General features: G+C 40.3%; 1 protein-coding gene across 1 annotated transcript in view; it reads right to left on the bottom strand.

The window, feature by feature from the left end:
• The window catches only part of CDH9 (cadherin 9), a 139519-nt gene that overhangs the window by 100250 nt on the left and 13189 nt on the right, over positions 1–26080 (bottom strand). Inside the window, exon 2 of the mRNA XM_073329465.2 lies at positions 1998–2321. Within this exon, the coding sequence (XP_073185566.1) occupies positions 1998–2225 (228 nt within the window). The 5' untranslated portion in view covers positions 2226–2321. The remainder of the gene's footprint in view (positions 1–1997; positions 2322–26080) is intronic.

The following is a 26080-nucleotide window of genomic DNA, read 5'->3' as shown; positions in this document are numbered from 1 at the left end:
AGAAGTGCCACGAGAATCCGGGCCTGACCCATGTGTTCCAGAGGAATCCCAGTAATTGAGACTCCATGAAACAAGTGTGTTGAAAGTTACTGTGGAATATGTTACAAGTGTGTTCAGAAGTAATGACACAAAATTGATGTTAGTTGGTGCTGCACTTAAAGTAAATGGGGATCCACAGGTATAAGTCAGGTCAAAATTTTAAGTGACATAAAAGCATAATGCTCACCTATATGAGATGTCTATAAATATAATGTTTAATATATCTTTCATATGCAAGCAGATAGCACAGCCAAGTAATCCAGTCCCAGCCGATTCCTAATAACACATTGTTATGTCATAGGCAAAATACACTAATGTAGTTGTACATTATTCAGTGGGACTGATCAGAAATTGAATCCACTATAGAGAAAAATAAATATTAATTTTGTCAACTATCTGATCCTCTAACAAGTGTGCTTACAATGAGAGTTTCTGAATTCATTTCATTCTCTTTGTAGTACAACATTATTATATTACTCTAAGAGTCCTTCAGTCTATGTCTCTCCATATTAAAGAAGGGCTGGCTAGGAATTCTTGCTACCGACTCGTCCCCATGAGTCTGAATAAAAGTGTTCTCTCCTCACATGTAACACAATTTGCTAATTGCCATCAGATTCAGAGACAGAATACTAAACTGAGACTTAAGCTTTTCTCAGAACAGACATTGCTCTAAGAGTTGTTTTAAAAAACAAAACAAAACCCTTAGATGACTTTCCTGTTTGTCACACTTTGGGCCTGCTACATCTCTCACACCATTTTTATGATAACATAACTGGCTGAAATGGAATTATTCCTGTTTTACACTGAGAGCAGAATCATGGCAATTATGTACATTGTCAGATCATTAAATGATCTCAGGTCTTAAGGGTAAAGCATAGTATGGGGTGTGTCTTTATTGGTCCAGTAGTGCATTCCTGAAAGTCAGTGGGAATTTTGGGCATTGAAGGAATGCACGACTGGGTGAGGTGGGCATACCATCTGCTGTAGATTCAACAAAGTTGTCCCTTCCTTCATAGATACATTTTCTTTTTTAAAGAGAGAGAGAGAAAGAGAGAGAGATTCAGACTCTGATCTCAGTTATTCCAGATTTATACTGGCATAAATCTATTGAAGTCAATCAAATTACTTTGTATCCACACCTGTGTGACTGAGGTCCGAATTTGCTGCAGTTTCCTATTTCTTGTTTTTTTAAAAAAGATTTTCCAAGACAGAGATTTCTGTTTTTGTGAAGGCCTTGTCAGAAAACAGGGAATGTCAGGGCAGATGGTGAGACACAGCAAAGGCTGCAAATCTGAAACTCCTTGATGTAATTATCACCAGGAAAGGCAAGAGGTCAACTTGGAGTCACAAAGATTCAGTTAGAATTCAGGGATGCTGTTGGAGCTAACAGCTGGAAGAGGACTCACTTTTTTTCAAGTAATCTAAGTAAAGATTAGAGTTTATTTGCTGGAAAAAAGGCTGAAGATCTTTTCTTTTCTCAACCACCATTCTTAATATCATAACGTCACCACTGTACATGGATAACATTTTCATTATTAACAAATGGAATTTTGTGTGCATCTAGTGGAAAATATATCTCTGCATAATTGCAAATATCACAAAAGATTGGGTGTCATTGAGGGAACCTATCTTTTAGCTCTCCCTTGTAATATTTATCTTTGACAACTGAACACGGACTTGAAATGATACAGTGATTGAAACACCCCCACAAATGTGTGTTTGTCTAACCAGGAATTAGTAATGTTTAGGTTGAACTGTTGCCGTTTCATCACGACATCCCGCCTCCCAGTTCCTAACCCTTCTCCCTCAAACTATAATACATTATGCGTGCTTTGCTTTAGCGCTGATGAGAAAATAAGACCACCTGTTTTATATAAGAAATCAAGTAAGAAGAACTGTGCAAAGCACCACTTGTCTGATTTGTCAATCCTATGTGGTCTTTTAAATGCAAAGCTTACCTTGCCCACATACTGAGTATCTGGACCTGTGTACTCCTCCAGCAAGAAAAACTGATTCCACATCCAGCCACGTTTGCTGCGGTGCAGGGTTTTCCCATCATCCTGTGAAAACCCCAGTATCCTTCCTTTTTGTGAATACTTGATAGTCCTTTTGGGGGATGGTGTCATGTGAACCACATGAAGCATACAGGTCCAGAACAGAAATGACAAGCAGTAGCAAGTCCTCATTGTTTGCAGCTTTAGAAAGGACGCTGCTGGGGTCGATGTCTCTCCTGTTTCACCAGAACAAAACTCTTGAAAGGTTGTATTCCACTTTTAAAGGACCTGTGAAATGGACAAAAGTTTCTGGGTGAATTGTAATCATCTCTTGATCAATATTTGTTAAAGTATATTTGCAGCCTGGTTGTTAAAACTGCATTCCTAACTTGCACATGCGGTTGGTTGCCACAGCTGCGCTTGTAAATCAGAAAACTGCACACACAAAAGGCCAGCACAGGAAATGGGCCAATCATTTGTACAACCACTGTATTTTAGTTTGTTACTAAAATTAGATTAATTTGTATGTATCAGGCTCTTTAAGTCTTCTCTGTCCTCCTCTCTCTCCCTCTTTTTCCCAGGTATATGATTTCATGCACAAATAATTGTTGAATCAGTTAATATGTTTCTTGATCTTAAAAATTAAGCAGGCTCCCGTTATTTAGGTACAATGTTTAGCTGGGTTCTAAATCACAGAGCCAGTTCCTAGCTGCTACTATGATGCTAATGGAGAATCCACACAGAAACAAAGATTTCAATTTACTCAATCACATGGCTCACCTTGGCTTTGCCCCTGCCTGCTACTATCCCACCTTCCCCCTCTGCACAATGGTTCCAGAGAAGCTAAGATTTGCAGTGCAGAGAGACACACACCTCTTGTGTCCCACCGCCTAAATCCTGCCTTTGCTTATACAGTGGAACTGCATCAGTTCCTCTGCCAAGGGACTTACTGTGCTATAGATGCAGGATTTGTTCAGAAGAGCGTAAATGAAGAAAAGGGCCTCCTGCAGGTCCCCTGAACTGGGATTAATTATATTTATTAGATGAATTCTGTAAGATATCTATGTCCGAAAATTCCACTGGAGTCATTTTGCATTTGGAGTAAATCTGATCTGAAAATGTCTCTCCCAACACCTCCCCACCCCTCAACCCCCCATAGAGAAACAAAATCAAAAAAGAGAAAAAAAGTCATTTTTGTTTAATTTTTCCACAGAAAATTTCAACTTTTCAATGAAAAATAAAAACCCTAAAAATCTAACCAAAAGTTGAAAATTTTCATTTGAAAACCAAAATGTTTGATTTGCAAATGCCACTGAGGTGCCTCATGGGAGTTCTCCTTCAGATGACCCACGGCGTCGTTCTCTTCCATGGGCTGGGCTCCCTGGCTGGACTACAACTCCCATGCAGCTACATGGTTTTTTATTTTTTTCTTAACAGCTGCACTCCATTATGAGAGTTCCATGGCAATGATGCATCATGGGAGATGTGGTCTGGCTGGGGACCCTGCCCCAAAGAGGAGAATGAGGCACCTGAACTGCCATGAGGCACAGTGGCAACAATTCTGAATCAAAGTTGTGGTTTTCAGCCATAATTTTGTTTGTTTGTTTTGTTTTTCAGGTGTCTGTATTTTTAAGAAGTTAAAATGTTCTGCAGAAAGTAGACACTTTTCACAAAACAGTGAATTTAGCTGAAAACAAACTTTCTGTCAACAAACAGTTTCAGTGGAAAAGTTGATGAGCTTAATGATTATAAAGTTGGACTTGATTCTTCACCATGCCTGGCTAGTACAGATCCTTGCATCTGTGGGGAATCCAGTTTGTCAGTGAGCCTCTGCATGGACACAGGGATTCTGAAGCAGGATCAAAGCCTTGGTGTATTTTAGTTACTTCAATCAGAGATTTATCTGAGAAAGAAGTGAAGGCTTGAAATATTTATCACTTTCTAGCATCATGTTTTAAAAACAAAAAGAAAACATTTTAATAGGTGTCTAATTTATGCAGAAAATTATAGTTATAATGCAGGAAAATTCTAATTTTCTTCATTTCTTTTTTTTAATTGAAGAATCAAAGCACACAGTGAATGAACTCTGATTTGCATAAAATCGTGCATGTACATAGATCTTGGCATAAATTAGAGAACATGTTTTGTTTGAATTCTGTAGGTATATTCAATATCTCATTTTGTCTCCTGTTATTCTCAGTATGTTTCTGTTGAGTTCAGAGAACCATGGAAGAGCTCTCCTGTGGCTAATTTAACACCTGTAAATTCCCAACTTGTTAAGTGAAGAATGTGTCCCGTAATAGATAGTGTGTTACTATAAAACTCAGACTCACCTGACTCAAATCCAATGGAGTTTATTTTTTTAAAAATCATTTATTTTGTTTTAAGTGACAAACTCATCTAAGTTTCGTTTTAATTATCAGCAACTAGAGCTGGTTTGAACTTTTTAATGAAACAGTTTCTCATCAGAAAATCCCAATTTGTTGAAACCACATAACTTTGCAAGAAATGTTTCATTTTGTTGAAACTTTAATTGGGAGGGTTTCTCAGGTCCAGGATGCATTTTTGGAGGGCATCAAAACAACAGAGAGTGAGCCCAGATTAGCCAATAGGCCAGTGCATAGGGTACTCATCTGGGAAGCAGGTGATCCGTATTCATCTATCTGTTTTGAATCAGGGACTTAAGCCTGAGTCTCTCACATCACAGTTGAGTCCCCTAATCACTGGGCTATTTGCTAGTCTGGAGTGTGTCCCTCTTGTTTTTCACTTTTTTTTTTTTTAAATTATCTGTTTCATCCTGATGTGGAGCAGGACATTTATTGAAATCTCAAAAATGTTTTCAGGAAGGGCAAATTCTTTCCTGCCTAGCTCCATGAGCAACTCCAAATACTCTGCAGTGAAAATATATATTTAAATGTATATTCATTAAGCAACAAGAGCAATATACAACATTAAATTAGTTTCTGATCAACTTTTGGACAAAAGTGTTCTTGACAAAATCTAGGGAGTACATTTTACTTTCTGCTATTTTGTACTTACAATGCTTAATTATTTTTTCATTTGTTTGCAGTGTTTTTGTAGCAGTGTTGTTCCCAGAATATTAGGGAGATAAGATGGGTGACGAAATATCTTTTACTGGAAAATAATAGTGAAAGAGGCAAGCTTTGAGCTACACAGAGCTCTTCTTCAGCTTCCATCCCCCCACCCCCACCCCCCGAATCGAGGAAAGCTCTGTTTAGCTTGAAAGCTGGACCAGAAGTTGATCCAATAAAATATATTTCTTCATCCACTTTGTCTCTTTATTTTTTCATGTCTTTCTCAATATACTTTATTATATTCATGGAATATATGGGCTTTTTCCTGTTGTTTATTGAACCCCCATACATCCACATATCTCACAACAGAATCTGCCTTCTGTTTAAGGCTTCTAGGATTACATAATTATTCCTCCCAAATCCACCTACTCAAGAAAACACTAGAAACTCAACATCGGCCAATATACTCTATTTCCAACGCAGAACCATGGACCAATGGACATGTCTAACCCACTTAGCTAGGTAGTACGTAGGTTGAAGTCAACAGCAAGCTCTACCCATGAGTGAGGTTAAAGGCAGCAGCTCTAGGAATTTCTGCAATGAGAAATTCTGCCCTGCTAAGCAGTAATTCTTTAACAGAGGATATACTGGAAAGACTGTCTGCTTCCACATTGTATTCCAGTCAGGGCAGGAGTTAAACTACTATAGTGAACTGGCTTTCTGCATGGTGCTGCCCTCTAGTGAATGGTTCACTGGGCTTGCTTACTGGGCAATAGGTCTTGTACTGTCAGCCAAACTCTTTCATCTCAATCGGTAGAGGCCTGTGTTTTGGGAGCTAATGAACCATGGATCTAACTTTTCCCATTGTGTGTGATAATATTGTAGATGTATGCATTCTCTGTAGAGTTAAATGTGTTATAATGGTGGGATGTTATAATGTCTACACTGAAACCAATAGCAAAACTCTCTCTGATTTTCAATAGGAGCAGCGTGGCATGGAAGTCTGAGAATGGAAGGAAAGGTTTTGTTTGTTTTCTTTCTAACTTGTGAAATGTACTGTGTCAGATACTATATTACAGCATTTATCCAGCATCTGTTGCTTGAGTCTTTCCCACCATCTAGTCAATCGATCTATCCTTCGTTTTACACAATGGAAAACACTTTATTTCCTTAGTTACATATGAGTTAAAGACATTATTTATGACACGCTATTCATATAGACACTTGAATGCACATATTGTGACCTGCATCCTTTCTTCAGGTTGCAAACCAGTTACATCTGATGCTCTTGAATGGTAGAAAATGAATGCTTTTTGCTGTCTGTGGAAGTAACCTGAAATCATTAAAATCTTCCAATGCAGTGAGTGAGTTTGATATCAAAGTCCTTAGGGAGTTCCAGGTAAATGAATTATCTTCATATGAAAGACATAAATCTCCTTAATACATTAGCAATTGAAAAAAAAAATTCTTAAAGCCTTTTGAATGTAAAACATTCTATTTAGATTCTTGAGGTGTACTGTGAAATAAGGCCTGCTGGGATCAATAGCAGGGATTTGTTAGCAATGATGCCAATTTAAATGTTACTATAGCAATCACCATGGTAATGTATTTAATTAGTGCTGCACAGTCACTCACAAGCATGATATGCGTCTATTCTAACCTTCAGCAACTTTACAATAGAGCATGCAGAATAGTTTGTTTCAGTTGTTGACACTGAAATAAAGTTCCATTCCAAATGAAAAAATAAAAATAATGGAATATAGATGCATAAGCATGGTCCATCATATTTCAACTGACTAAAGTGTATGTTTATCTGCAGTAGAAGCACTAGATATGTCTCTCCTAAGTCTTTACATAAAAATGATGTACTTCTTGTTCTTAAAGGTCCAAAGAATCTACAAAGCTGGGACACATATTTTATATAGGATACACAGCAGTGTGGGCCTAATTTTGTAGTCGTTTCTCATGTGAGTAGTCCCTGGCTCTGACTTCTGTGAAACTACTAACATGAGTAAAGGCTGTAGAATTAGGTGTGAGATCAGTATGACTTTTAAAGAGCAAGATATTTGTAGATGTAATGTGGAGTGCGTGTCCTTTTTTCCCCCCTCCAAAATATAAACAATGGGGAAAATACTAAAAAGAACAAAAGGGTGAAAAAAATAATCAATTAAAGTGTGTGCACTAAGAAGCCTAGCGGACGTGAGCCAAATCTAATGTCATTAGCAGAATACTTTGGGGGGTTTAGGGAGACACAAAAGTAGAATTTAAATAGATTTAATGGTGGTTATCACAGACTGTGAGTATTAAGGATCTAATGTTATACCCAGTGGGGTTAGTGGAAATATTGCCATTTACTTCAGGCGGAACACGATTAATGAACAAATGATTCCAAATAATTAAGAACCAGATTTTCAAGTGCTCAGCACCTACAATTGAGGCCAGATTTTAGAAGAGCTCTGATCCATTTAAGTACCTCAACAAGAGCCAGATGTTTAAGAACAATCAGCATCAACAGCGCCCTTTGTGACAAGAGCTGGTCAGTAATTTTCTGACAAAACTGTTTTTCTTCAGAAAATGCCAATTCAAGAAAAACAAAAATGTTTTAAGAGCGCGAGACCTACCCTGATAGCTAAGTACTTCCTTGGGAGATGCAGGGAGTTGAACTTGAACTATAGAGTCAATCCTTCTCTCTGGCCAAGAGCTATTTAATTAGTTATACGAAGTGGTAGAGCTTCAACAGGCGAGACTGAGAGTCCTTTAGTTTTTAAGGTCAGGCTTGACAAAGCCCTGGCTGAGATGATTTAATTGGGGATTGGTCCTGCTTTGAGCAGGGGGTTGGACTAGATGACCTCCTGAGGTCCCTTCCAACCCTGATATTCTATGATTCTATGATTCTATGATCCTGCCCCTGAATACCTGATAGCTGGTTAGGACACTCAGCTGGGATATGGGAGACCCTTGTTTAAGTTCCTGACCCAAATCAGGAAGAGCAGGATGTGGATCTTACAAATCCCATGTTGTTCTGCGGTGAGAGGATTATCTCACTCTTTAATTGAGACACTTTGGGCCAGGTTTTCAAAGAAGTTCAGCACTCAATGTGCTGCTGAACTGTTTTAAATAGATGTCCCCTTACTTTGGTACTTATGGAAGATGAACTCTTTTTTGAAAAATCTGCCCAGTATTGTGAATGCTGCACTGTGTTGAAATATTAGAAAGTCTATTGAATTCATGTCTATATCCACATCTATCGGCAAATAAATCTCTGATGAATGGGGTTATTAAAAAAATATTTATCTTATTATTGAAATTAGAGTTAGCATTGTATTTAAAAATACCGCAAGTCCTAGAGACATTCTAGGTGGAGATACTGGGCTAGGTTCAGCCATAAAATAGACTTCTTTTTGCTTATCCAAGGTTTCAGACCCTTGGTGCTTGACATTCTTAGAGCTTGAAATTCCCCTGGAGGGAACTTGCAGTAGTTCAATCCCTGCTTCACTGAGCCACTACAGTCGCATATGTGAGTGAAGATGGCAGGAGGATATGTTGATTCATATTTGAATAGTTCCCATGGGTAATGGCTTGATGTCCACTGGCATATCCCTAGAAGAGTGTGGCGGTGAAAACACCATCTTCCCTCCCCAACAGTGAATCCCTTTTGGGGAGTGGGAGAGTACACTTTTACCCCACTCTGAGCCCTGGTCTACACTACGAGTTTAGGTCGAATTTAGTAGTGTTAGATCGATTTAATCCTGCACCTGTCCACACAACAAAGCCATTTTTGTTGACTTAATGGGCTCTTAAAATCTATTTCTGTACTCCTCCTCAATGAGGGGATTAGTGCTTAAATCGAAATCACCGGGATGAATTTGGGGTAGTGTGGATGCAATTCAACGGTATTGGCCTCTGGGAGCTATCCCAGAGTGTTCCATTGTGACTGCTCTGGACAGGATATACTGGCCAAGTAGACAGGAAAAGCCCCACAAACTTTTGAATTTCATTTCCTGTTTGGCCACTGTGGCAAGCTGAGCAGCACAGGTGATCTTGGAGTCCCAGAATTGCAAAAGAGCTCCAGCATGGACTGAATGGGAGGTACTGCATCTGATCGCTGTAAGGGGGAGACAAATCCATGCTATCAGAACTCTGTTCCAAAAGACGAATGCCAAAATATTTGAAAAAAATTTCCAAGGGTATGATGGACAGAGGCTATAACAGGACCCACAGCAGTGCCACGTGAAACTTAAGATGCTCGGGCAAGCCTATCAAAAAACCAAAGAGGTAAATGGCCACTCCGGGTCAGAGCTACAGAGCACTATTTTACAGGTCTGTCTGTCCAAGTCATCCTGTGTGCAAGAAGCAATAAGAGGCTATGGAAATGTACTTTAGAAGCTCAAGTGGTGTTAAAATGTTACTACATTTCTTTCTCTGTGTGTGTGTGTATGTGTGTATGTGTGTTGTTTGAATAGATAGTGGTCCCGATCTTGACGCCCGTTCTTCCCCACCTTAGTCTAGTCCCTTTTCACTACCCTGGTGATACAAATGTGCAGGAAAGCAGCTCTACCAGGGTAGCTTCCAATTTCCCCTATCTCCTGCCTTCCAGTCTGGGATATAGATTTGGTGAAGCTGGCTCTGTGCCATCCTCTCCTCTGGCATATAATGTGACCAGAGAATGCTGGGTAATTATAGGCTGTCAGCCTGCCATTGATCCCAAGCAAAATAATGGAACAGCTGGTAAAAGACTCAATCAATAAAGAATTAAAGGAGGGTAATATAATTAATGCCAATCAGCATGGGTTTGGGGAAAATAGATCTTGTCAAACTCACTTCATATCTTTTTTGGTTGAGATTACATGTTTAGTTGATAATAGTGCTGATGTAACATACTTACACTTCTTTAAGGCATTTGGACTTGGGACCACATAACATTTTGATTGAGAAACACGATCAATACAAAATCAACATGGTACACATTACATGGATTAAAAGCTGACTAAATGACAGGTCTCAATTTTTTTTTTTTTTGTGAACGGGGAATCATTGAGTAGTGTGTTCCTTGTGGGATGGGATGGGTTCCTGGTGCTATGCTATTTAACATTTTTGTCAATGACTTGGAAAAAAATAAATCTTTACTGATAAATTTTGCAGATGACACAAATATTGGGGCAGTGGTAAATAATGAGGAGGACAGGGCATTGATATAGAGTGAGAAATCTGGGTTGCTTGGTAAACTGGGCCCAAGCAAGCAATGTGTTTTTCAGTATGACCAAATATAAAGTCATATATCTAGGAACAAAGAACTGTATCCTGGGGAGAAGAAACTGAAAAAGACCCAGGGATCAATGTTGGATGATCAGCTGAACATGAGCTCCTGATACAACATTATGGTCAAAAGGGCTAATGTGATTTTTGGACGTATAAACAGGGTAATCTTGAGCAGGAATAAGGAGGTTATATTACCTCTGTATTTCACACTGTTGTCACCATTACCAAAATTGTGTGTCCAGTTCTGGTGTCCACAATTCAAGAATATTTTTAATAAACTAGGGAATATTCAGTTAAGAGCCCTGAGAATGACAAGGATGGGAATCTTGCCTTATCCTGAAAGACAAAAGGAGCTCAATATATTTAGCTTAACAAAGAGAAGTTAAAGAGGTGACTTGTTCATAGTCCGTACATTCCTACATGAGGCTGCTCTAAGCTGTGTCTGGATCTGACTTGGCCTCGGGCAGTCCCACATGTTTAAAGCTACCTTTGTACCCCGTTGCCTCATGTATTCTGATAGACATCTGGCACAGTGGAATATTTGGCCCTATAGTTCCAAGAACCCAATACACTTATTGAAACTTACAGTAATAGTGCAGGGAATGTCAATATAAATATGAGGTTGAGATTTTGTGTCTGTTCTTATGTCTGTCCGGAAAGAATCTTTATCATAACTCCCTTCCATCTTCATAATAATTGTTCTGATGACTTGTGCATTTTCTTTGCTTTGTTAAAAGTGAGTTACAAAGAGGAAAACTTGTTATAGCCTACAACTATCACCGACAGTAGTTCATAAAAGAAAATTACAGTACCTCAGCAAATCCTTATCACAGACAGTGTTAATAACAGTAGTGCTTTGTACTCCTGTGGTACAGGTTGTTTCAGATTTCTTACACTGCCTGCTGCCAGCTTTTATAATTCAACTGTACAAGCTCAGATGTTTGTTTAAACTAGTTCCTACTAAAAGTGCCAAATTGGTAACTCTGAACAATGAAGGTCTCTATTTAACCACAGGAATAGCACTGGTCCTACTAGTGCAAGCTTCTTATACTACCCCATCAATTCCTCATATGCCACAGTGATGGATGACCTTATAAAAGCCGGTGTAGAGAGTTAGGCTCTAACTCTGGCCAGGTGGGTTTAATTCTAGGGGTGAGGCAATATATCAGTCTTCTTATCCATTTAATCCTTGGCCTCTCTACTGAGACTGCATTTAATTGTACTGATACCTTTTTATGATTTGGACACTTGTTCACTAGCAGTGGGACTGAGACCGCTACCTCTTTCATCTAGACCACCAAATAGGCTTTATGTGACACTGAAAACAAATTTTGGCCATTGCCATCCTGGGCCACATTTGAACTGGTGACCTAGAGGAGGAAGGTTTTGAACTTCAGTCTGAACTTCTAGCTCAGGTTCTGATCTGCATTACACTATTATAGAACTTCTGATCTGTTTTACCAGTATGAATCCAGAGTACCTTCACTAATTTAGTGGTGTCACTCAAGATTTATCTAGCTCCCTGTCTCTCACTGCCCTTCAGAGTCAAATACAATAAAAAACAAAGGAAATGATTGCATTAAACCCTGTCTGGTTTCTCTGACACACTTTGGAAAACAGAGGGCCACATTCCCCAATGCAGTGCAGCTGCCTTGCTCCATCTCACCAGCATGATTGAGCCCCCAAACCATCTTAATTCACCCAGAGAGGATCAAAGTCAGGGTGATCTACCAGTGACGAAGAGCATTTACACAACACAACATTCCTCCCAGGCTACATGCATAGCAGGTTAAAGGCATCATGTCTGAATCCTGCTCCATCACACTAATCCTCAGCTGTGGTTTTGGCCCTTGACTACTCTCAGGGCATGTCTACGCTATAGCCGCTACAGTGGCATAGCTATGATGCTACCACTGCACCACAGCGTAGACTCTTCCTACATCATGAAGGGTTTTTCCACCAATATAGTTAAGTCACTTCTCCGAGATGTGATAGCTTGGTAGGCCAAGGGTTAGGTCGCCCTCAGTGTGAAATTTTTCCCATCCCTGACCAATGTGTCTAGGTTGACAGAGTTTTTAAGTGTAGACCAGACCTAAAATATAATAGAGGAATTAGCCCTATACGAAGAAATAGCAGTATCAACGGAATGCATAGGTAAGTACTACAGACAATTATGTTCAGTCAGATTTTCTCTTTCCTTGCTTTCCGTGGGAATGGATATTTTTAGGTGCAGTACCTGGGTGATGTCCCCATCCTCTGTGACATCCTAACCATTTCTACAGCATCAAATTGTAGAAATGGTGTCACTATAGAATATTATGATGTCAGGCAGAGGTTAAGCAGTAGAATCTATTGAAATGCTTTTACTGCAGCTGTCCCAAAAGAACGGTAAATTGTTCCTAAATAGGAGTCTCCAAGATGAGGGCTAAAGGACTTGGGTGAACAAGCAGCTGTTCATGGCAGCGAAAATACCTTAAACTGCCTGATAGTGAATGATATGATATTTTATAATAAATATTACTATTAGATATTAGTAATAAATAATAAAGTATATTGAGATGTTATTTCCCTGCTGGCTAACGTGTTATGAATTATTAATAACAGAGTGAAGGTAATGATATAGTGACATAATCATAATGATGCAATGTTGTAAAAGTAAAATATATAAATCTATAACATTCTTTAATAATATGACCTTTAAATGTTCAGTGGAGCAGTTGTGTGATCTGCTGTCTGGATAATAAACAAACCTTTTAACATGTTGTAGAGAGAGTATATCTTTTTATGTGCACGCACACATTTTCTATAAGAATAATCTGAAAGCAGAAAGTGGAAAAGTTCAAAGAGAATGTTTTAGCTGACACTCAAGCTGGTTGAAACTTTGATGAGAAACGGTCAAATTTTTCATATAATTTTTGCCAAAAAAATTCACATTCCTAGTTGACCTACAGCAATAGAAATTAGGAAATTAAGAAAATTGAATGTAGTGAACCATCTTAAATGTGTAACTGTATCTCTATATTTATTGCAGGAGTCTGGTGGTGTGCTGCAAAGCCTAGGAACCCAAAATGCAAGTTAAGGATCAAATATAGGCCCTTTTATTTCTATGCTTTGGTAGTTCATGTCACAGTATTAGGCTAAAGATTTGAAGTAAATGAGAGCTTGGATTCTTACTTCACTGAGACCAGAAATTGGCCCTTAATTTAAATGATTAAGTTCTAACTTCATTTTGACTTTTTTTCCCTCTAAATGGCCGTTTATTTTACAATAATATGTATTTGTGCTAAGTTGCAAGCAGTCTTTTAATGTTATTCTTCAGGGGTCTGATTCAAAACTCTTTGAAGCTTTCAAGAGGCCTTTGGATCTGGCTACATTTTATCAAACCTGGATTAGCCCCCTTTCCCTCACCCCCAAAAAATCTACAGTTGATTTATGTTTTAGTGATGTAGCTGAAGACAAAATATTAAGAGAGGGAGACAATTTGCCTTTTTTTAATAGATTTATATATATTGGTCTGAAAGGTAAGTCAGTTAAAAATGTTTCTCCATATACACTCCCTTGATACTCTTATTTTGAAACACAGCACATCCCTCATTGCAAAAATAGAGCTGTTCATGAAGATCTGTTACTTTTCAGTTTTTACAGTTACTACCATGCACTAATATTTTAAAACATTTCATTGAAAATGTAGTCAAAACACTAAGTGGCAAAAGCATGTCTATTTTTATACAGTGCCCAAATTCTGTGTGCATTATGATTACATTTTACAAGAAACTGTTATGAAAACACATGTTTTATTCACTCTGTTTTCCACTGTCGTTAAATAGTACCTCAGGAAAACTTAGATGCCTGTATAATGTTTTGGTGCTGAGAATATACAGAGTTTTTTCTTACAAATAAATACTTGATATCCGATATCCAAAAGAGGGAGCCATAACATTGTGCTTTATTTTTCAATTTTATGTGCCTGTAGACTTGCATACCTTTTTCATTGTATTTTCAGTGTAAACATGCATTTTGCTTTGACGTTTTTGTTCTTATGTATTTATATACACAAACAACACAGTACTAATAATTTAACCAGTTAATTGATCTAGCAGTTTTAACTAGAATTGTGTAAAAAAGTCACATTGAATGTCAATACTTGAATGAGAGCGGAAAATAACCATTATCTTGTTATAAGACAGAGGACTGGGAGTCAGGAGCTCTTTCTTGATTTCTTGACTCTGCCAGATTCTTCTGATGTGACTTTGAAAAAGTCACTTGGTCTCTTTCTGCCTCAGTTCCCCTTCTATGAAATGGAGAAAAATAATACTTAGCTACCAAACAAGGAGGGGCGGGGTGTTTGTGGGCCAAAAAATAAATTTGCAGAACACTGTTAGATTTTATTTTGGATGGAAGGTTCTACACAAGCGTCAAGTATTATTATTTGCAAAGTGAGACTTTACTTTGAAGCAAATTGTGTTCACAAATCTCTACCCACACTCTGAAAAATTTACCAAACATGGGCGGGGATTGTTCTCTCAGCTGGGAAGCCAGTAAACAAAGGTGTCTGCCTTTTAGGAATACAATAGAGAAGTAGATAAATGTATAGTATTTTCCTAACTACTTCAGGAGCTTCTATTTGTTCCCTCCCAAATGCTGCTACTACTTTCAGTGAGCTCCAGAGTACCCCTATAGATAAGAAGAGGTATCCTGCAGCTTTTGACAGAAGAGGCGGTGGTGACAGGACGGACACTGAGTTGTCAAATTGGACCCCTAAGTTGTCCAACAGATGAATTACAAAATAGTTTTGGTTTGAAAATTTCTTTGAGAAGCAAACTCTGGCTGATTTTATATATCACCCATTCTTGATGCTCTTACATTATTTTTACACATAGTTTTAAAGGTCTTCCATGATGATGCACTGTGTGTTTGGAAGAAACAGCAGTACACAGACAGGAGAGTTATATAACTATGGTATTACAGAGTGGCCATGTGAAAAGAAAAATGGGTCCAAACGAAAACCTTAGTTTATAAAACCCTTACATCTTAAGGGATAATTTCATACAGACATAGACCCAGATCTGGGTAGAAACCCAAATTTTGTGCCTAAAGCCAAACTCTCTAGTTAAATATTTATACATCATAGCCATATGAAATGGGCTTTAAAGGATAGTTTTTACTGTCCCTCCTTGTTGTTAATTAGCAATAGGTATTGAAATAAGAAGTATAGTTTTTTTTTCACTAATATTAATTCAAAGTTTCTAATTGTCAGCTGGGGAGGTAAGATCAGTGTGTTGGGTTGTGCACCAATACCAGCCCTGGTAGGGTTAATGAGGACTTTAGAGGCTAATTAGATTACCTGGTGTTACCTGACAGAAGTAGAGCAAGGATTAATTGAGAGGGGAGCCCAGTTGGGGAAGGTCTGGGACAGTACTACAAAGCTGGGGCTGTAGAAGGAGGAGTCTGCTATCACTCCCTAAGATGAGGGACATTGTCAGGGACAAGAAGGAAATCCAGGGGAAGAAGCCATGAGATCCTGCCCTGGAGTAAGGAGTTTAGCAAGAGTGTAGGAGAGGTTGAAGTAGTGTTGGGCAATAGAGTAAGTTCCTATGATAAACCCAGAAACTGGCAAGGGAAGGGAGAGATTCTGGATAGTCAGGAGCCATGGGACACAGCAAGAGAGACGGGCACTGAGCAGAAGAGGACTGCTGGTTTACAGGGTTCCTGAGCCAGAATCCAGTATAGCAGGTGGACCTGGGTTCCCCTGCCAGATACTGATATAGTGGCACAGAGTTTGGCTGACCATTATCTGGAGATGGCATTTGGACTGTGGTCTTGTTGGACTCTGTAATGCCAGAAGTGGTGGGCTAAATGGGGACCTGGCCAGAAGAAAGAGTATTGCAGAATGAACAACTTAACAGGTAACATTCTACAAGTCAGAAACCTGAATATTAACATGATGAAATACTGCGTCCCCTCTTAAAAATCAGAACAGCAAGCTGACCACATCCATCAGTGCCATTCATCACTCTGAGCTGGATCATACCCCACTAGATCCATATGAAGAGGTGGGTCTTCACATGCATATCCTCTTTTTATGTGGAAACTAGTGAAACCCTTAATGAATGTCTGGAATCTGCATTGTTGGAGGGGAGGAGTAGATGGGATGAGGTTAGAGGTGGTGACAAATGTTGTCAGCCCTCTAGTCATGTGTGTACCTCACCTAGAAAAGACATTAGCCCCCTCTGGTTTTACTACCTTTCAATTGTACGGGGGAGACTGCTACAGCCTAGGAAGAGTCCCTGAAGGTGGAGCTTCACTGCCAGAGAGGTGGGAGATCCCTGCCAGCAGCCCAAACCAGTGTAGAAACACATGGCCTTTACAGTGATGGTCGTGGCTTACCACAGATGCACAAGGGTTGGGCTGGGGTCTCCTACCCTTTTCTTGGGTGAAGACAGAAGCCATGCCCCCCCTTCCCCAAAGAAGAATGTGAGGGATCCCCATGAGGAAATACCCCTTGCAGAAATTTCCCTTACTGGGCTCATTCCTCTGCCCTTTATCCTGGGAGGGGAAGACCTGGCCCGGCCCTACCTGTGGAAGGTCTCCTAATTATTTTACCACTATAGAGTGGATTACATAATTGAAATAACTGTTTCAGCATGGTAGAATGCGCCTGATTCGTAGGGCTGGATTAACTTTTTTCTGGACCCGGCACCAAACATATTTGTGGGCCCCCATGTGGTTGTGATGTGCCCTTTGCAAGTGTGGTCCTAGTGTGATAGCACCATTGATGCCATAGTAAATGTGGTACTGCCGGGATGGGAATAAAAACATTTATTCAAAAACAAAATAAGATATTTAAAGCCACACTGAGACCTCCACTCAGCCCATAGAGAACAAACTGGGCTAACATCAATGTACCCTGAACACCACTGAATTTGGTTTGTGTGGGAGAGGGGTTGTTTGTTAGTTTTGTCTTTTTTCTTTAAATACTCAGGGCCTGCTTGGGGACCTGAACACAAATGCTTAATTAGCACACTTATGAGCCATATTATGCCTGAATGTATCAGTCAGTGGTGTCTCACCTGCATTTCCCCCTCCCCCCCGCCACCTTCTCCACCCAAAGTTATGTTTTGTAAATACATTTTTTGAAAGCTGCATTTTCTACTTTGGTACAATAATGTTTACAAAACTTTGGGGCGGAGCGTGGAGAGGAAAATTGCTGGTGCCCATCTTTTGCAGGGAGAAATGGCCCCTGAGAGAAAACACACTCTTTACCACAAAGGCTACCACAATCAAGCCTCAAGCTCCTATCCCAATCTTCACATCTGGGCTCTCTCTCCCCCTCCCCGCCCCATCCCTCCTACTGTCCCCATCCCACACAACTAACTCCATAACAAAGGCTCTCCTCAATCTTCCTGCTACTGCCCACCCCCTGACACACACTTTCACCCCAGGGCTGTCACCTCCCTCTCTTCTACTACACCCCCCACAATGAGCCAACCCCCACCTTCAACCCAGATTCTACCCTGCCTCCCTTTGCTCCCATCACACCAACCCCCACCTTAACACCCCTTTCTCCTACACCCCCCACACAGAGAAACCGCCAGTTCCCCCATTGTACCACAACTTGCCTCACAACTGCTCCTTTCCTCAAAAACTGGGCTGCGCCCTCTCCCCTCCCCAGAGTGCAAGGGGGCAGTTTTGGGCATTCCCACTGGCAGGGGGTGTGGCAGCTAGCACTGACAAGCCCCACTGTCCCCACCCTGCCCTGCTCCCAGGGACCACAGATAACCACTCCCACCCTGAAGTGCAGGATCAAGACGGTACCCAGGAGCCCCCGGGCATCACGTTCACTGGGGGGCTGCCCCAGTTCCCCAACACCCCAGAAGAGTGGGGGAGACTCAAGGGTGGGGGGAGCCAGGAGCTCCAAGCGGGAGGAGAGCGCAGTGGGTTTAACGCCATGAACCCCCTCCCTGCACCAGAGCATTTCCTTGCTTGGGGTTTCTCTTTGGTCCACTCCGACAACTTCAGCTGGGGTGGCTGGTAGCATGGCATGGGGCATTCTGGGACTAGTGGTGCAGTTGGCAGCACTGGTCCCAGGGCCTCAGCAGAACACAGCAGCAAACTACAACTCCCTGCAACACCCAGTCCCTTTTGAACCTGTGCACTGCGCTCCCCAGGCTGCTGAGTGTCTCAGCTGGTGCCAGGAAGTTGCTGACTCTTCACATTGCTGGGCTGTGGCCCAGGCTGGATTAACCCTTTGTGAGCCCCTTCCAAGTGTGGGCCTGGTGCCACGGGAGCCCTTGTAAACCTGGTACTGCTGATTTGTTTTATCACTACACACACCACTGTCTCATCTCTCTCATTGTGTGGCTTCTACATCAATGCATTCTATTATATATTTCAGGTGTATGTCTCACATATGTTACTGAAACAAGTTTTTTTCTCATTTCCCCCTTAACTTATTATTTATTTGTATTACCATAGCCCCTAAAATCCCTAATCCTGTACCAGAACCCCATTGTGCTAGTTGATGTATGAACACAGAACAAAACCAACAGTACCTGATCCAAAGAACTTATGATTTAAGTAAAAGACAAGAGACAATAGATGGGTACAGACAGGGCAGTGTAAGGGGATGGGATGGGATGTACAGCCAGGATGGGCAGGGCTGGTGTCTCTAGCCTCTGTTTGCCAGAAGCTGGCAATGAGCGCAGGGAATGGATCACTTCATTCATCACTCTTCATTCCCTCTGGAATTGGCCACTGTCAGAAGACAGGATACTGGGCTAGATGGACATTTGGTCTGACCCAGTATGGTTGTTCTTATGTAGGCTTCATAGAATCATAGAATATCATGGTTGGAAGGGACCTCAGGAGGTCATCTAGTCCAACCCCCTGCTCAAAGCAGGATCAATCCCCAACTAAATCATCCCAGCCAGAGCTTTGTCAAGCCTGATCTTAAAAATATCTAAGGAAGGAGATTCCACCACCTCCCTAGGTAACGCATTCCAGTGTTTCACCACCCTCCTAGTGAAAAAGTTTTTCCTAATATCCAACCTAAACCTCCCCCACTGCAATGGGGAGACCATTACTCCTTGTTCTGTCATCAGCTACCACTGAGAACAGTCTAGATCCATCCTCTTTGGAACCCCCTTTCAGGTAGTTGAAAGCAGCTATCAAATCCCCCCTCATTCTTCTCTTCCGCAGACTAAACAATCCCAGTTCCCTCAGCGTCTCCTCATAACTCATGTGTTCCAGTCCCCTAATCATTTTTGTTGCCCTCCGCTGGACTCTTTCCAATTTTTCCATATCCTTCTTGTAGTGTGGGTCCCAAAACTGGACACAGTACTCCAGATGAGGCCTCACCAATGTCGAATTGAGGGGAATGCTCACGTCTCTCGATCTGCTGGCAATGCCCCTACGTAAACATCCCAAAATGCCATTGGCCTTCTTGGCAACAAGGGCACACTGTTGATTCATATCCAGCTTCTCGTCCGCTGTAACCCTTAGGTCCTTTTCTGCAGAACTGCTGCCGAGCCATTTAGTCCCTAGTCTGTAGCGGTGCATGGGATTCTTCTGTCCTAAGTGCAGGACTCTGCACTTGTCCTTGTTGAACCTCATCAGATTTCTTTTGGCCAAATCCTCCAATTTGTCTAGGTCTCTCTGTATCCTATCCCTACCCTCCAGAGTATCTACCTCTCCTCCCAGTTTAGTGTCATCTGCAAACTTGCTGAGCATGCAATCCACACCATCCTCCAGATCATTTATGAAGATATTGAACAAAACCGGCCCCAGGACCGACCCTTGGGGCACTCCACTTGATACCGGCTGCCAATTAGACATGGAGCCATTGATCACTACCCGTTGAGCCTGACAATCTAGCCAGCTTTCTACCCACCTTATAGTCCATTCATCCAGCCCATACTTCTTTAACTTGTTGGCAAGAATACTGTGGGATACTGTGTCAAAAGCTAAAGGAGAGTTTTGGAGGAGGGATTTCATTATTGTTAATGAGGTAATTTTGTGGATATTTATGGGAATCATCTCCCAAACTTGTGAGATATCATGGGAGAAAGCACCAAGCTACTTATTTGAAAATTTAACAAGTGGGCAATGGAGGCTGACACCATGAGTATAATCAGAGGTGGTCATTGATAACTGAATAGCAATTGAGAGGTGATAGGTTGTATGGGGATTGACTGTGAAGGGCTTTGAAAGTGAAAACAAGTAGATTAAGTTTGATTCAGTAGAGAAGGAGGAGCCGGTGGAGAAATTTAAAGAGAAGGGTAACATAGTCAAAGTGACTTGTATGTCCTTTGGGTGGTTGCTTCTCATCTGCAGACCAGGAGAATATTCTTTGAGTGGTACTTGTGAAGATCTCTGTTTGCCTCTTTGTCACACTGTTACTGAGTTATTCACATCCTAAGAGGAAAATGGCTTTGCTGTCCAGTTGTAACAGCTTTTCTGCATCTACTTGAGAATCATGATCTGAAAACACTTGATCAGAAATCCTGCATCATAGAGATAAATTTCATATGATGAATCGTTGTTTCATTAAGAAAATCTCAACACAAATGCACTATAGTACTCGGTGAAGATGTAACAGTCCTTTAAACTGTTGTGATCAATATGTGTGACATACTGAATATTTCATAGACATATCTGCAATCTGTGTGTTCATATGAGCTCATTAATGTGTTCCTCTGGTTCTCTCTTGCATAAGCCCACACCCAAATGGCCTTCATGGATGAGGCATGCATTTCTTTCCTTATGCTGCATGGAAGTTAATTTAATTAATTTTAAAATTACATTATCAACCATCAATATGAAATGATGATGATCATCACTAGAAATTTTTCTTTCTTTCTTTGCCTCCAGCTATCCCTCAGGTATCATCCCTTTGAGAAATTCTAGGTCTGCAAGTTCTGGGGGGAGAAATAAGCAAATACATTTTGAACAATAGCTTATCAGTGTTTATGTTCACATTGTAACTCTTATTGTATAGCAACTGTGCTTTACCTGAAACTTTTGGATGCTTTCCTCTGTTGAAAGCTGCAAATGCTTTTTAGTGCTATTTTACTGATTTGTATGTAGACCATTTTTTTCCCTATTATCCGCTATTGCATGACCCTAGTTATTTCTTTCACTGATTGATTTAATAACTTTAAATTAATCATGTATATTTACACCTGAAGTACTTGGTCTTTCGGTGTAACTAGATTTTTTTCCCCTCCTTCGGAGAGTAATACCTGGGATTTCCTCATGATTTGAACAGATCTGGTTTTTGTCTTTGGTGCAACTGATTTAGTAAAACAAATCTTTGATTTATTCTAGTTTATTATTTTGATTACATGAGATAATACCTGCAGTATACATTTAATCACTCATAATTTTTCACAAATTTTCATCCCTAATGCAGGCTGGTACCATACTCACAGTAGTAAAACTAAGTGGTCTCACTGTGAATTTTTATATTCACTTAACACTCAATAATGATAATCCCAGTTACTAGCAATTTCTCCTGATATAAATTCCTAAAATTTTACTTTTGTTTTCTCTACCTCAGATTTAGTCCTGATTTTCTGGTGCAGTTTTTCTGGCAACACATTATCTTGAGCCCTCTATCAAGTTTAACAGTGACAGGAGCTTCATAGAGTTCAAAACATTCTTTTCTTTCCCATATTATTAACAAAGGACACTCTTTCAAAAATCAATTAATCTAATGCTGCTCTTGCATCATCATATTTTTTTAAAATACATGTTACTTGTTTTGAACATTTTTTTCAAAAAAAAATGTTCTTTTGTGTGTGCAGATTTTCCTGATATGTAGAACTTTAGAGTCTTTTTTTAAGCCCATTAAAGTCTGTGGAAAGCCACCTATTGATGTCAGTGTTTTTGAGGTGGGACATTATTATATTTGTGTAATTTTCATTACAGTGTCTTCCTTAACGTTGCATTAACTGCTCACTGTCTATGTATGTCTTCTCATGAAACGCACTGTTTCTGGGTGTTGTACTTTTTTGAATGACACTCATATCAGTGGCTTCATTGTCTGACTATACTGAAAGAACAGGAGACACTTGATATGGTTTTAATCAGGCTGCAACTTTATTGTTAGATGTCTGGGACTACCTGTCAGATAAAAGTGTGCAATGCAGGTAACTCCATGATCATTCAGTATTTACCTGGGAGGCTTTCACCAGCCCCACACTTTTCCATCCAGGTCCCCCAACCAAACCATTGATGGGACCTTACTATCCCCTCCACTCTGTGAATTAGGGTTAAGGTGTTCTATAAGGAAGGGGGGTTGGCTCCCTGCTGTGCCAGTCATAGGAACACCTCCCCTGCACCCCCACCCTGTTCCATTCCTTTAAGAAACAGCTTTTAAAATCCTTTTCCAAGCTATTTGTCTGGTCACTGTATCCTTTCCCTATGGAGTACCTGCCCTGGACATCCACCCCATGCTTACAAAATGAGTTGTGAGATATAGCCTAATTCCCTTCCCTACTCACCATAACAAAGCACTCCCTAAACCCACTGTGGGGAAGGCAAAAGAAACCCGCACTCCACCTTGACCAATCTGGTGGTGAGGGAAAAATACCTTCCCAGCTCTCATAAAAAGGAGAGGCTAGTGCAATGCCCACCACAGGTCCTGAGAAAACCTGGTATTTTGCAAGCACCAAGGGAGGGGCGGTGGGGGGGATGCTGTCCCGCCTGGTCAGAGAAAAAGAGACTTGCCCCTTTTCAACTCTGCAGTCCTTCCAATCCCAGGGGATGAATCCGTATAGCCAGGCTAACCAACTCCCCTTTTGCAGCAGCCTTGGAGCCCCTCTCCCACCCCTCACCCATAAAATGCTATTCTCCTTCCCCTGGCAAGCCAGACCATACTCCACTTCCCTGCTTAAGGTGCAGTGCAACCATTTTCTTATTTGTTCATCAAGGTTTTTATCCGTGATTTAGTAACTTATGAGGCTTAAATCATTGCAAAATCTAGATATCTTAACAGACTCTCCTTCCAGCTGGGGTTATTAATACCACAGATGATCTTGGTTTTTCATCAGAGATCTGTTAGGGCTCCAAATTCACATAGTTTATGTTTAGTTTCTGGTGATACGTATCTATTGTCCTACATAGTTGCTATACACAAGTACACCTGACTTGATTTCAGTGATGCAGAGTGATGTCATGCAGAGTTAATAAAAATGGTTCTTGGTCTTAACTCTTTGCATGTATTGTTGTTAACTTTGGACCTCATCCTACCATATAAATCTAAGGATTAGCTGCATGTGCTGTATTTGTGCTTTCCCCCCTTACTGCTTAGCTAGATGTATCAAACCCATTTTTGACAATTTCTACTTTGAATGAATACCTCCACTCCTAGGGCCTTTCCACAACCCCACCCTCATTTGATGTTTCTAATTTTCCTAGTAGTCAAATACAAGTACACTTAGGCAGCTCCATATGTTAGACAGTAGAAGGTGTTACCTCAAATGTGTAAAAATACTAAGGGCCTAACTCTGATCTCATTGGTATCAGGTTTGCTTTCACTGATCATTTCCTATTACTTTGGTGGAGTTGCACCAGATTTACACCATTCTAGCAGAAAAGGGCTCTCTGGCTTTATTTCCCAATGTATAAAAGTCACTTACTTTTGATTTCGAGAAAGGGTAATGCTTTTGATATTAGAAGATTAGAGTCATATTATTTTTCACCAGCCAGTTATTCTCAGTGGGGATAAATGCCACATGGCAGAAGCTTGCTAATCTACACTTTGACAAACCATGCTTTTTATAACCAGCACAAAACACCTGGTGGTCCTCACAACCTACCCCATCCACCTCCATCTCTCAGCAAAGATTTAACAGCAGATGCTGCAATTATGTTTTATATTGCTAACACTTCACTATTTTTTACAAAATAGGCTTTATAACCCACATGTGCCTGTTCCTAAATGGCACAATATTTAGGAAATGTATTGACCCGGGGGAACTCAGAAAGATCAGTCCCTCCCTGAGTTGCTGGATGTGTGTGGAGGGTGGTGCAGACTGCTCCCCATTGTGTATGTGGCCTGCTGTGGGGTCAGCCGATGGACAGGGGTATGGCCTTGTTCCTAGACCTCCACACCTCTTTGGGGTGATGTGTGCCCTTCCCAACTTATACAAAGATCCCATCCTGGGAGCAACTGAATACAGTGTATGGTCTATAGAGAGCATGACTCTTCAGTCTTATGTTAACTTATTCTCCTCTTTGACGTTTTCATTTAATGGGTTTTTTAATGTATGGATTCACTTCTGTTTAACCTGTGCATATTTTTTTGCATTCGTTTTGTTTGGATTCGCTTTACAAGTAGTTTTAGAGAATGTTAAGCAGATGAACAATGAACATCTGCTCACAAAAAGGTGATGAGCAATAGAGCAATTAAAACCAACAATTGTTGTTTACTGAATTTTAAAAGACATAAGCAGAGGTTTTCAGGAGCTTTTGCTAGATTTCATGAATGTGGTAATAGGTGAAATCATTTCCACTATCAGGCACAGTGATTTACAATAAGAAATAATGAGATTCTACCTTTGAAATAATTATGAAGTTTTATATATGTTACAATTCCCCCAAAGAGAAATTTTGCCATGTTTACAGAATTGTCACTGTTTTTTAAAGCAAAAAATGTTCCTCTTTATTTGCTTATAGAAATGACAATCTTCTTCTGTGCAGAAGACTGAAAAATTGGGATGGAACCATAAACAAATTTACTTTCTGTGAAACTACTGAAGACATCCCTTTTTCACTGGTTTTGTCATGTGTGCAAGAAGGATGGGGCTTTGCGGGCATGTGAGGTGGGGGTATGTATGTGCACAACTCTAATTGCCACTTATGAAGGATACTCACCTTTCTGGGGATTTTCTACCTCCTGTTATCATTCAAATATTTTTTATATCTTTGACTGAGGAATGTGTGATTGTCTTTTAGCTGCACATAAGAGAACAACTGTTGGTAAATGCAGATGTTAGTGGAGAGCTTTTTATTATTAATGCCTATAATCCTCTATTTACCCAGACAACAAGAAGTAGTATAGCATAGATAGCAGCCTTAACAGCTTCCTACACCATTCATCATGTCTCAGTCTTGATCTGTGTAGACCAGTTTTAGCATGCCTATTTGTCTCTTTATCTTTGCTGATATTCCCACAGTTTAGGGGTGTGTTTTGTGATGGAAACATTTGCCAAATAAAAAAAACAAACAACTAATGTCACCTGCCTTGATTTTTTTTACACAGAAAAGTCTAATTGCAATTAATTGGGAGGGTTCAGAGAAAAATAAAACACATTATAAAAAACACCCCAAACCTTGCATGGGTTACTATACTCCCTCCTTTCTTCCCTAGACCATGAAAAGATTAGAGATTATCTTGGTGATTTGCTAACACTTGCATTCAGATTTTAAAAGGGCATTTCAGTAGAAAATACCACAGACATTTCTGGCTCTGGGTGCACCAAGATGAAGGCAGTAGACTTGTCATTCACCAAAAGAAGAGACCAGGTTGCCTGACTGGCCACTCAAGGAAAAGAAGTGGAAGGAATTCTCTTTTCTTCAGATAGGGGTTTAGAAAACACCTGTTGTTTGGAGGAGATTATATAAGATTGGAAAATTAATGGATGCTTATCTCTGAAACTTTTCAGGTATATTCATATAGCATCATTGTTCTTCAGAGTGAGTCTGAGTCACTGGCACCTCTCCCAGGAAATAGAAGATTCAGAACTAGCC

The sequence above is a fragment of the Lepidochelys kempii genome, chromosome 2, assembly GCF_965140285.1.
Source record: "Lepidochelys kempii isolate rLepKem1 chromosome 2, rLepKem1.hap1, whole genome shotgun sequence".
Classification (NCBI taxonomy): Eukaryota; Metazoa; Chordata; order Testudines; family Cheloniidae; genus Lepidochelys; species Lepidochelys kempii.
Note: the sequence above shows the minus strand (reverse complement) of the source record. Positions and strands in the feature narration are given on the sequence as shown.